The sequence below is a fragment of the Manis javanica genome, chromosome 4 (assembly GCF_040802235.1).
Source record: "Manis javanica isolate MJ-LG chromosome 4, MJ_LKY, whole genome shotgun sequence".
Lineage (NCBI taxonomy): Eukaryota > Metazoa > Chordata > Mammalia > Pholidota > Manidae > Manis > Manis javanica.
In genome coordinates this window covers 25,160,922-25,173,655 of record NC_133159.1, presented here as the reverse complement: position 1 = coordinate 25,173,655, position 12,734 = coordinate 25,160,922, and the positions used below count along the sequence as shown (strand labels likewise).

The 12,734-nt window shown below is 46.5% G+C and overlaps 1 protein-coding gene across 5 annotated transcripts in view; it reads left to right on the top strand.

Annotated features, from left to right (window-relative positions):
• Positions 1 to 12,734, top strand: part of CSMD2 (CUB and Sushi multiple domains 2) — a 600,037-nt gene that overhangs the window by 568,548 nt on the left and 18,755 nt on the right. For 4 of the 5 annotated variants that reach the window (XM_073233614.1, XM_073233613.1, XM_037010709.2 and 1 more), the window contains 7 exons: positions 1,120 to 1,296; positions 2,407 to 2,586; positions 2,993 to 3,166; positions 6,442 to 6,615; positions 6,937 to 7,010; positions 9,954 to 10,065; positions 10,603 to 10,782. In XM_073233614.1, coding sequence (XP_073089715.1) covers positions 1,120 to 1,296; positions 2,407 to 2,586; positions 2,993 to 3,166; positions 6,442 to 6,615; positions 6,937 to 7,010; positions 9,954 to 10,065; positions 10,603 to 10,782 — 1,071 coding nt within the window. Of the gene's footprint in view, positions 1 to 1,119; positions 1,297 to 2,406; positions 2,587 to 2,992; positions 3,167 to 6,441; positions 6,616 to 6,936; positions 7,011 to 9,953; positions 10,066 to 10,602; positions 10,783 to 12,734 lie in introns of those variants that run through there. The other variant, XM_073233615.1, reaches the window with a different exon arrangement.

Genomic DNA, 12,734 nt, shown 5'->3' with positions numbered 1-12,734 from the left:
CTCCTTCTGCTGACCTTAAGCCTCATTTGTTCTTCTTTTTCCAATTTTGATAATTGTGATATTAGACTATTCATTTGGGATTGTTCTTCCTTCTTAAATATGCCTGGATTGCTATATACTTTCCTCTTAAGACTGCTTTTGCTGCGTCTCACATAATTTGGGGCTTTGTGTTATTCTTGTCATTTGTTTCCATATATTGCTGGATCTCCATTTTAATTTGGTCGTTGATCCACTGATTATTTAGGAGCATGTTGTTAAGCCTCCATGTGTTTGTGAGCCTTTTTGCTTTCTTTGAACAATTTATTTCTAGTTTTGTTCCTCTGTGGTCTAAAAAGTTGGTTGGTAGGATTTCAATCTTTTTTAATTTACTGAGGCTCTTTTTGTAGCCTAGTATGTGGTCTATTCTGGAGAATGTTCCATGTGCACTTCAGAAGAATGTGTATCCTGTTGCTTTTGGGTGTAGAGTTCTATAGATGTCTGTAAGGTCCATCTGTTCTAGTGTGTTGTTCAGTGCCTCTGTGACCTTAATTATTTTCTGTCTGGTGGATCTGTCCTTTGGAGTGAGTGGTGTGTTAAAGTCTCCTAAAATGAATGCATTGCATTCTATTTCCTCCTTTAGTTCTGTTAGTATTTGTTTCACATATGCTGGTGCTCGTGTTAGGTGCATATATATTTATAATGGTATGTCCTGGTTTTTGTAACAGATAAATTCTAGGAGAGGGAGCGGGAATATCTAGATTCAGTCTTAGAGACATGCCAACCAGATGTCATATTTGGATCATGATTCAAACAAATCAACTGTAAAAAAAGAAAAAAAGAGAGAGAGACAATTGAGGAAAATTAAGCACTAATTGGTATTTGCTGATATTAAAGAATTGCTTAAAATTTTAGGTGTGATCATGAAACAGATATAGCATTTATTTTTTTAGATATTAGAAAAAATTCATACAGGTGTTTTCTTTGCCTTCTGAGGCTGAGACAGTCAGACATGACAGCAAGGGGAGAGGTACTTCAATCTACAGGGCCCTCATTAGCACATGGTTCCCACACTGGGCAGTTCTCAGGACCTGGGGGATGCCTGCCCTTGTCTGGTAAATAATGCGCTCCTTTGCTTCCTAGTGATCTCCTGTGGGAACCCGGGGACTCCAAGCAATGCCCGAGTCATGTTCAGTGATGGCCTGGTTTTCTCCAGCTCCATCGTCTACGAATGTCGGGAAGGCTACTACGCCACAGGCCTGCTCAGCCGGCACTGCTCGGTCAATGGCACCTGGACAGGCGGTGACCCGGAGTGCATAGGTGAGAGAGCAGTCCCTCAGAGCCATGGCAGCTGGTGGCCAAGGCAATCTGGCTTCTCCAACCAAAGACCCTCTGTGGGAGACTGTGAGGGCCGGCTGGAGTAGTGGGACTTGCCCTTGAATAGGAATCATACAAATAGCATCTGTTCATTGAGCATGTGCTGTGTGACAGCCTCTGAGCTAAGTGCTTTATTTTATAGGCATTATGTGATTTGATTCTCAGCACAGGCCCATGGAATAGCTTCTCTTAGACCCACTTTACATATGAGGCGACTGAGGCTCTGGGAGGCTGAGAAGAGATATGTTTGCTATTTCTCAGGCTCTAGCCAGTCCTTTGGGCTTTTTTTCCTCTTTCAAGGAGACCCCTAGCACACAGCCTGACTCTCCCCACTTCAAAGTTGCCACCATCCCCCACCTTTGTTAATTCCTTCTCGCCAGGGCCCCATCCCCACCCTGCCCTGGCTCCCAAACGTGGTGTAGCCCCACAGCTCCCCTTTCTTCTTCCTCTCAAGGCAGCCCCAAACCCTTTTCCTTAGAAAGTGAGTCACACTGGAGCCCAGACAGAGGGAAGTGATAGGATAATGGAATCTGACAACATTCTGCTTCTTCAAGTCCTTTCCAAGTCCTGGTCTGTGAATTCAGGCTCCAGCTGAAATCCCATGTCAAGTACACTCTGTTCTGAGGTCAGAGCCCCACCCCCACTTGATATCACAGCATAGGTATGGCCATTGCGTAGGTCACAGGACCCTGCCTCTAGGCGCTGGACCTGCAGTGGCCTGCAAGGCTTAGGAACTGAGCCCTCCGGGTACTTCCTCTCAGAGGAGTGGGCTTTGAATAAGAAGGATGGTCTTCATAGCCCAAGCAGCTGGGGTGCACAAGGATAGCGTGGACAAGGACGGCGGGGACACTGGAGGACCCTTGCAGGGAGACTTGGCTGAAAGCACTTTGGAATGGGCAGTGCCCAGTGGGAGCTTGTGGGAGACAGAGTGTCACTGATCTGGCACTTTTCCTTCTGGGACGTATGCTGGGAGTGACAAGGATGGTATTAGAGTGCTGGGGAGACCGGGGTTCTGGCCTGGGAGTAAAGCATGCTCTGTCTCCCTTATCCTAGTCATAAACTGTGGCGACCCTGGGATTCCAGCCAATGGCCTCCGGCTGGGCAATGACTTCAGATACAACAAAACTGTGACATACCAGTGCGTCCCTGGCTACATGATGGAGTCGCACAGGGTGTCTGTGCTGAGCTGCACCAAAGACCGGACATGGAATGGCACCAAGCCAGTCTGCAAAGGTGTGTCTGAGGGCTGCACATGTGAGCAGAGGGGCAAAGGAGACAGAAAAGTGAGCCATGGGCCTTGAACATTGAGAAGGGAGGGGGCTGACAAAGCAGAGCCCTAATAACGTCTTATCGGAAGTGAGATGAGGACTGGTCCTTAAACTCCTGAAGGAGGGGTTGAAAGGTACCAAGGTAAAGCCTGGGCTTAGAACATCGAGGGGTGGACCCCATGGAGAGAGGAGTAGGTCATCACTCTTGAGAGGAGCCTTCATAAAAGGCAAAAGGACTAGAGCTCCCAAACTCACAGGGGTCATTCCCGATTCTTCCTGCGTAGCCCCTACTCCTGCAGGCACAGGGTAGCTGGTGACTGGCGCCTGGTTTCTCAGGACAGCACCAGAGCTCAGCCTTGGTCTCCCCCCAGCTATCACATGCAAGCCGCCTCAGCTCGTCCCCAATGGGAAAGTGGTGGGCTCTGACTTCATGTGGGGCTCAAGTGTGACGTACGCCTGCCTGGAGGGGTACCAGCTGTCCTTGCCTGCAGTGCTCACCTGCGAGGGGAACGGATCCTGGACAGGAGAGCTGCCTCAGTGTTTCCGTAAGTTGCTCCCCAGGGCCTTGGGTGCATCCGGTCTGCTGACTCCATCCCCTCCCTCTTCAGCCCTGCTGCTGGGAGACCTAGGATAGGTCAGTCCCCTTCCCCAAATCAGGGAGGAACTGTGACAGACACTATTCAAGAAGGAAGGAAGTTTAAAGGGGAAAAAAATGAGAATATTCTCCTGGAGCCCTGGCTACAGCCACTGTGTAGAGTCACAGCAGAAAGAAATCAAGCCGGAGATAAGAGAGGTGTTTCTGAACCTGGAAGGTTGTTAACCTGGATGGCATAGTATCCAAAGATCTGGGAGGGGTGTCATGCTAGAAACATGCCTGTTTTCATAGAAAATGCCCTACACAGAAAAGACTCCCAGGGCACTTGAGACTTTCTGGTAAAAGAGTATTTCTTATCCCCCTGGCCCAGGTGTGTCCCAAAGAGCTGCAGGCCCACTCCAAGGCTCCCAGAGAAGCAACGTCTAAGTCGCTCATTCTTGCCATACCCCGTAACTGGGCTGTGGGAGGTTTTCTTGATGCCCATGCTTTGGACAAACAGTAGGACCTATTTTTTTTCTTTCTACTTGGCATTTATCTAATTCTATGGAAAACCATCAATATACTCATGATTATTTAGGTGCCCCTGAAAATTTGCTTCAGTTTGGGAAATTTCAGCAGAGACTAGAGCCAGCAACTTAGAATTAAATGCAGAAAAGGCAGCATTGATGCATGGTTAAGCCCTCAGACTTTCACATGTCCCCAGGGAAACGGTAGGAAGGTAGCAGGTCTCAGGGCTGAGTCTAGACTCCGAAACTTGCTTTTATTTGTGAGAAATAGCTGAATTGCTTTTTAACAAGGAATTTTGGTCATTGAATTCTGTTCAAAAATTTGCACCACATCTGAAAACACAAAGAAAAATGTAACAATCTCCTGAACTCTCACTTCCCCCAAGATAGCTACAGTTAAGCTTTTGATTGTGCATCCCATCAGTCACCATGCATTTTGCATATGTAGCAATAATCATGCGGTTTTCTGTAAATGGCATTGAGTCATGCTGTACATACCAGTTCATAACTTGTATTCATTGACAGGCCATGACCACCTTTCTCTCTTGATACATATTGATCTGCACATCTTCATTTTTAAAGTTTTAAAGAATTTCCTTCTTGTGAATACCACAACTTGTTTCAACATCTACTGATGATGAATTTAGGTTTCTCCCATTTGGTCATGATGGAAGCAGATCTGCAGTAAGTGTTCCTGAAAATAACATGTCTTTACCCTTTTAGTAAAGTCCTAGGGGTGACAATGCTGGGCCAACGGACATGCAGCCTAACTTGACACATTTTGCCAAACTGTCTGGGACAAAGTGTCCCAATTTACTCTCCTACCAGCAGGTTATGAGACTATTTGTTGACTCATAACCTCATTAACAATGGATTTTGCCAATAAATTTTTACTATTAACCAGTCTTAGGAGTTTAAAAAGATATGTCATTATTCAGATTGGCATCACATCACTCATTAGCAAGACCGAGCTGCTCTTTCTTGGTCATCCATTTATGTTTCTTGTTCTTGGAGATGCGTTTTCCTGGATATGGTGACTTCTGATCAGCTCAGCCTTTAACTGATTTCTGATTGGTTAGTCTAGACCCCCTGCTTCCAGGACATAGGCTACAGGTCTACCCACTTTATTTTGCATATGCTTATGAACCTCATGACTCTATGTACACACACACTCTCACACCACTCACATCACAGCATAAAGAATGTTCTTCGTGCTTGAAGTGATTTGGGGGGGAACTTTGCCTTTGATAGTCAATTATTTTTTTAGGTTGCTGTAAAGAAGTCAAATGTGTTTATTTCTAACCACTATGCTCCACAAAATATATAAGTGGCTGAATGGCTGGCCACTGAGATCTGCTCTAAGCACATTCTTCAGTGGAATTATCACTCTCCATACTCTACGTTTGGTCCTCCAGCAGTTCTGGGAACTCCGTCCTTCCTCCAGACTGGGTCTCTTCCTCTGCAGACCTTCTTCCAGACAAGTCATTTTCTCGTTGTATTACTACAGACATCCTCACAGCACCCCTTCCTCCTCTTATAAAACTCCCTGAACAGTGTGGTTGGCGATTTTTGTCCTCACATTAAGGCAGATCAAGATCAAGCTCATTTTCAGTGACGGCTCACCCACCTCCTATGTGCTTCCCCAGGCCCCCTTTCAGCTCCTCCCACACCCCCTCCTGTTTGGCTGGACAGCCTCCTGTCTTCCGTAGTTTAGCTTCATTGACTTCTCCTCCAGCTCCTGCTCTTACTAAATGTGTAACTTCCACGACTTCTTCTGGGTACCTAATGAACTTGTGTACTTTCAATGAATTTTACTGATGTTTAGACCCTGTTGTTTATCTGTATCTTCCATCTTTTACACCTGGCTGTGTTGTCTGACATAGATTCTGAGATCTCAGAAGGCAGGGCTCATGTCTGCTGACTTATTTGGTGCCAGAAACAGGAGAAAATGAGGAGCTGGAAAATGTTTAATAAATGCTATTTGAAAGTTAATGGAAAAAGGAAGTGAATTTAATTTAAAGCAAAGCAGGAATGAGGAAAAGGAGTCCCCCTGGGCCTTTAGTTTTGCTCTGTTGGCCGGCACGTGAACTCATTCACTGGTAGGTCACAGCCTGTCAGCTCATCCATCCCAGCACAGTCATGCAGATATTTTTCATTTCAGTGCTTTGTTCTCCCTCCTTACGGGACATCCACACACACGATCACATCTGATTCTCACAACAAGAAATCCTGGGAGATGAGCAGGAGAGGCCCCTTCCCATGTGGCTAATGGGGAGAATGAGGCTCAGAGAAGGGAGCTGACACAGTGAACTGGAGGCAAAGTATAGTCTGGAAACACTCATTTCTCCAAACAATCTCTCTAAAATGCTGACTCAAATTTATAGCTCATGTTATTCCACCTCTAGAACTTTTAAAATGAGAAAAAAGAATAGGAGAAAACTTTTAATTTTTCATTTTAGAGTGCTCTAATAAATGGAACTCCAAAGCCGAATTATGATCGACATGGGGACCTTTCATTCACACATTAACTGAGTGTCTGAAGACTCATTTGGGTGTAGTACAGGCGTATCATTTATCCAGGACTGTCCCAGTTTCCAGAGGTCAAGTGGAACTGGTTGGAAAGCAGGACAAAGGATGGGGTGGGGCTGGGCGGGTGTGGGGTGGCAGATGGGATTCTAGAAAGCAACGTGGACCTGCTTCTCTCCCTTCATCTTCCCAGCTGTGTTCTGCGGAGATCCCGGCATCCCACCCCGGGGCAGGAGAGAGGACCGGGGCTTCTCCTACAGGTCATCTGTCTCCTTCTCCTGCCAGCCCCCTCTCGTGTTGGTGGGCTCTCCACGGAGGTTTTGCCAGTCAGATGGGACATGGAGCGGCACCCAGCCCAGCTGCATAGGTGAGAGGTGATCTGGTAAATGCCAGCTGGCAGGCATTTTCTTTTGGGCCCGAGATGATGAGTTTCCTTCCCTGTCCTCAGCGGTCTCATCTGCAAAGGGGAACAAGTTCCCCTCTGAGCTTCAGAGGGTAAGATGTGAAACAGGCAGAGTTAATGTGCTTCAGGGAAGCATGTAGTCAACCAGCTCATGACTTAGGTGGGGATGTCTAAAGGCAGGGAATTTGGGTGGCTCTATTTCTCTCCAACATCTGCTTCTCAGAGTGAATGCACGCAGTGGCAGCTTCAGTGACCATGTGGTCTGTATCTTTGTGTTTAATCCAGACCCCATGCTGACGACGTGTGCAGACCCCGGCGTGCCGCAGTTTGGGGTACAGAACAATTCCCAGGGATACCAGGTAATGAGGCAGCCGAGATTGGGCCTTCCTGCCTTCAGGCCCTGCCTGTCGCTGTTAGCCCCAGAGAGCTTAAGGACCTTCCTGGAACGGCACTAGGAGGTGGGGGGTTGGGGGGTGGCAGACACTGGAAGCTAGAGAAAGGAAGCGCTCTGCCCCTTTGAACTGTGCTGCCTGGGAGCACCTTTCTGAAATGGGAAGGTGTTTACCCAAGTCCAAGAATCTGATGTGGAAGAACATGTTCTCGTGTAGTGACACAAGCACTTCCCAGCAGCCCCATGTAGGTGTTGCGGGGTGTTTGTGGAAGGAGAGAAATGATTGAGACAGACAACTTTCTATTCTCAAGATGCCCATACCCTACGCACAGACACACAGCTCAGACAGGTGGTGGAAACCAGCAAGTGCCAAACTGGAGGCAGGCCCCCACCCAGTGGACCCGTCCTGGTAGGATACTGGCTCTGTGAACACTTCTCAGAATGGGCCTCAGGAGAAGGAAATTTGGACCACCTGGGATGGGACACTGATCAGAGAGCAGGAAGCAGGAAAGTACAGAGGGTGTTCAAGGCGGAAAAACTAACTGGAGCCCAAGATGTGCCCAGAGGAAGTGGCAGGTTGGGATCTAGCCGAGGATGTGATTTATCAACTCAATCTCAGTTCATTCTTTACTGCCAGGAACCATTCTAGGTGCCAGCAATACAGTGGGAACAAGACAGGCTAGGTGCTCATGGCAAGGGAGTCCCACAGCTGGGGGCAATAAATAAACAAGATGACCTCTGAGAACGGGAGGCACTACGCGTGGTGTGATACAAGGCATGCGGGCTGGGTTGCTGTTCTAGGAAGAGTAGTGAGGAAAGGGCCTTCCTAAACTTGATCTGTGGCCTCCGTGATGAGAGGGTCCGGCCCTGTGCAGAGTGACGTGGGCATTCCTGGCAGAGGAGCAGCCAGTGCAAAGGAGCCATGAGGTGGGAAGTGCTTAGCAGGTTAGATAGAGGACCAGAAAGCAGACCAGCGAGCGGGTCCAGAGCATCGTGAGACAGGAGAGGGAGGTGAAGCCAAAGAGCTGAGAACAACTGGCACTGTCTGGTAAAGTTAAACATTCACACATTTCATGACCCAGAAGTCCCATTCCTAGAAAGAAAATGCCAATGACACTCTTGCACATGTTTCCAAGAAACGAGAAAAATCATGGTATAGTTACATGGATGGCATGTTGTACAGCAGTGAAAATGGACGAACTACAGCCACTGCAGAAACATTGTATTAAATGATGGTGGTGGTGTGATGCTATTTCTATCTAAAACCAAGAAAAAGTTCTATTGTTTAGAGATATATGTATGCACACATGATAGAATTATTTTTTTAACAAAGCAAGGAAATAAAAAACACAAAACCCAATATAGTGGTCACCCCTGAAGGCAGGGAAGGAGTACTTCTGTAGTTACAACTACATGTCACAGGGTTCTAGATGTTAAACTTAAAGCATCCACTCTATTTTTATTACAATTCATTTCTATATATTTCCTTATATTCTCTTGTATGCATCAAATATCACATGATTTTTAAAAACAGAAAGGGATAGGCTGGATCATGGAGGGCCTGGAGGCCACGATAAGCATTTTGGGTTTTATTCTAAATGTCACAGAAACTATTTGAGGGTGACTCAATCTGATCCGTCACTCAAACTGTTGCTCAGGATGCTGAGGAGAGAATAAATAATTGGGGTTGAGAATGGAAGGCAAGTCAGACATATTGCAGTGGCTCAGGAGAAGGTGCAGTAGTGACAGTGGACCCAGTGAGAAGTCAAAGTGTCAGGATGCACTTTGGAGGTAGAACCAAGTGGACTTGATGGATTCGACTGAGGGGTCGATGGAAATCAGGGTGACCTGAGGTTTTTGATCTGCACAACTGGGTGGATAAAGGTGCCATTTGCTGAGTGAAATGATGAAATACACAAGACAAACAGATTTGGGCATAGAGGAAGGGATTGGAAACTAAGTTTTACTTAGTGTTTGAATTTGCCCCTGCTGCTACTAGAGACACGAGAGTGTTTTGAGCCGGGAAATAATGTGATCTGAGATGCAGTTTAGGAAGCTGGTCTGGCAGCATTGTGCTGCATGGATTGGAGAGGGAGAGATGGATCTGGGGCTACAGGGCTGTGCAGTTGCACAGTGAGGACTAGTGGAGGGTGAGGGTGGGGAAAACAGTGGAGCAGAGGGAGACTTGGAGGGTGAGTGGCAATTCCACTCGACAGCTATTTGTAGCTCGGTGCCAGACTCCATACGGGACATGTCTGCAAGGAAGACAAGTCCCTCGTCCTTAAGAATTTATAGATTCATAGAAGAGACAAGTAATAATTCTATTTTGCACCATTCTTCACATTTTATAAAATGCTTTCATAATAGGGGGAGTCTAGTAACCATAATGTTGTTCAAGTAATTGTGCATTAACAATACCAAAATACAAATAAATAATAAATAAATAAAATATATATTTTAAAAAATGCTTTCAAGTCCACCATTGCATTTGAGTGTCACATTCCAGTGTAACTGGGGCAGGGCTGGCCATCCCCACTACCTACACAGGAAGGCAAAAGTGTGGAGAATTTCACGCAGCCCGTCATTCAGTGAATCCACACAGAAGCTCCAATCAGGGTCTTCTGATTCCAGTCAGTCTGTCTGTCCACCACAGCAGAGTATGACATGTCCAGTAAAAACATCAGTCTGGCTCTCAGGACTTGGGGAGGCTTTGTGGAAGAGGCATAATATAAGCTGCTTCAAATGACCGGTAAGATCTAACCAGGCAGAGAAGCAGAAGAAGGGTTCCCAGGCAGGGGGCAATGGCGTGGGTAGGAGGGGGATCATGCATGGGAAACTGAGTAGGCAAGTGACCAGCTAGGAAGCATTGCCGGGTGCAAGGCAATCACAGGACCTTCTGTCCTCACCACAGGTCGGAAGCACAGTGCTCTTCCGTTGTCACAAAGGTTACCTGCTGCAGGGCCCCACCACCCGGACCTGCCTACCCAACCTGACCTGGAGCGGAACCCCGCCCGACTGTGTCCGTGAGTGCACACTCTGCCCGCTTCCCAAGGCAGCTCCTGTTGGCTGCACATGGTGTCCCCCAGCTGGGCGCTTGCATGCTCTGAATGACAGGGAGATTATACGCTCTCACTGGGACCAGCACTGGTCTCTTTGTAATCCTAAGCCTCACAAAACACAGTTCCACACAGAAGCCTGTCTGATAAGGCAATTCCTATGCCTTAGCAAAGATGAAAGAACTTTCCAGTGGCAGCAAACAATGACAGAGGAAAGATGTCAGGCCTTTGACCATAATTAACTCCACTTCTCCCAGGAGAAGTGCTGCAGGCTTAGGTTCCCCTGGGTTTAATTAAGCCAATATCCACATGATCTCCAACTTGGCCATTCATATAGACATCAAGGCTGGGGTGTGGAAGGGGCTTGGGGAGGGGCTGCGGGGCATGAAAGGGGCCCAGAAGGGAAAGGAAGGTGATGGTCCATCTAAGAATGAGGATGAGGTCAAAGGGCCTCCTGAAGACCCTGATCTCCTCAGGTCCAGCAGTGTCCTTCCTCTCCTGCAGCCCACCACTGCAAGCAGCCAGAGACACCCACCCATGCCAACGTCGGGGCCCTGGACCTCCCCTCCATGGGCTACACACTCATCTATTCCTGCCAGGAGGGCTTCTCCCTCAAGGGTGGCTCCGAGCACCGCACCTGCAAAGCCGATGGCAGCTGGACGGGCAAACCGCCCATCTGCCTGGGTGAGTGTGCCCCCCAGCGACCTCTCCAGGGTGGGAGGCCAAAGGGGGCAGCTGAGCTCGAGTGAAAGAAGGTGAAAGAAAAGGAAGAATGTGATGTCCAGGAGCCAGACCCTGCTTCTAGTTTTCTGAGATGGTGAGTCTCTAGGAGACAAAACCAGAGCAGTCTAAATTGATGCATAGTGCAACCATCCCATTTTATTTTGCTACTTTCTGCCTAAGCTTAAACACTCTCAGGATTATACCTAATCATCAGATAAAGTTTTTTGCTCCACCAAACTGGAATAACATGGTTATAACCTTGACAAAACAGCACCCGCCCACCCACCCAGCCGCAGATTCATTGGGGTTACCAAGATGCCCCAGACCTCCCGCCCCCTCATTGTAAGTCATTCATTCTCTGTTTATTGAGCATAATTGCTGTGCATACCTGCGCTGCTCCTGTGGGAGGGAAGGGGAAAGATAAACCCTGCCCTAGCGGAGCTCACGTTCAGTTCTCCAGAGGACAGACCTTAACAGATATCCCAGTACCTTCAGGAGCGTAGAGCCGCGCTGAATGCAGAGGGGAGGAGGAGGAAGGGCACTAATTCATCCTGAGAGGAAGAAGGGAGGAGTCAAGGAGGGCTTTCTGGAGAAGGTGATCTGAGTCCAGCCTTAAAGAGTCCAGCAAGGATCAGTTTGGTGCTGAAATGGCATTAAACTCTGTCTACCAGGTGCTGATCTCGCCATATGCCAGGCATTGTTCTGAGTACTTTGTGAATACTATCTCATTTCATCTTTGCAGTCATCTTATGAGGCAGGTGTTATTCATATCCCTACTTACTAAAGGAGGACACTGAGGCACAGAGAGGTTAAGCAACACGCCCAAGGTCACCAGCTCATAAAGGGAAACCTTGAAAGTCTAACTTAAAAAATCATGCTTTAAAGTACTTGGCTGTCCTGCACCTCTGAGAAGACTTCAGGTTCAGAGCATTTATCAGAGTGAGAATTTAATAATAGTGTTGTATTTTCATTGTTTGAATTGTAAATGTCTTTTACTTATTGAAAGTAGTATTTGTTTTCTGCATATGGTAGTGATACAAGTGTGTTTTACTTAAAGTTACCTTTATTTAAGTTTTATTGTGATAAAATATACATAATTTAAAATTTACCATTGTTAACCATTTTTAAGTATACAATTCACTGGCATTAAGTACATCCACCATATTGTGCAACTGTCACCACTCTCCATTTCCAGGACTTTTTCATTGTCCCAAACAGAAACTGTAACCATTAAACAGTAACTCCCATTCCCCTTGCCCTCCAGTGCCTAATAACCTCTATTACACTTTGCCTATTGTAGGTACTTCCTATTAATGGAACCACATGGTATGTGTCCTTTTGTATCTGGATTATTTCATTTAGCATAATTTTGCAAGGCTCATCCATGTTGTGGCCTGTATGGGAATTTCCTTCCTTCTTATGTGTGAATAATATTCTATCAGTGGATAAATTATACTTTGTTTATCCATTTATCCACTGATGAACATTTGGGTTGTTTCCACTTTGGGCTGTTGTAAGTAATGCTGCTATGAACATAAATGTACCTGTTTTTGTACAGATATATGTTTTCAATTCTCTTGGGTATATATCTAGGAGTGGAATTATAACTGTATGTTCAGCATTTTAAGGAACTGTCTAACTGTTTCACAAAGTGCCTGTACCACTTTACATTCCCACCAGCAATGCAGCAAGTTTCCAATTTCTCTATGTCCTCCCCAATCCTTGTTATTGTCTATCTTTTTGATTGTAACTATCCTAAGTGGGTGTGAAGCAGTATCTCACTGTGGTTTTCATTTACATTTCCCTAATAGCTAATGATGTTGAGCATCTTTTTATGTGTATATATTCTTTGGAGATGTGTCTGTTCAAATCTTTCGCTCATTTTTTTAAATTGGACTGTTCGTCTCCTTATT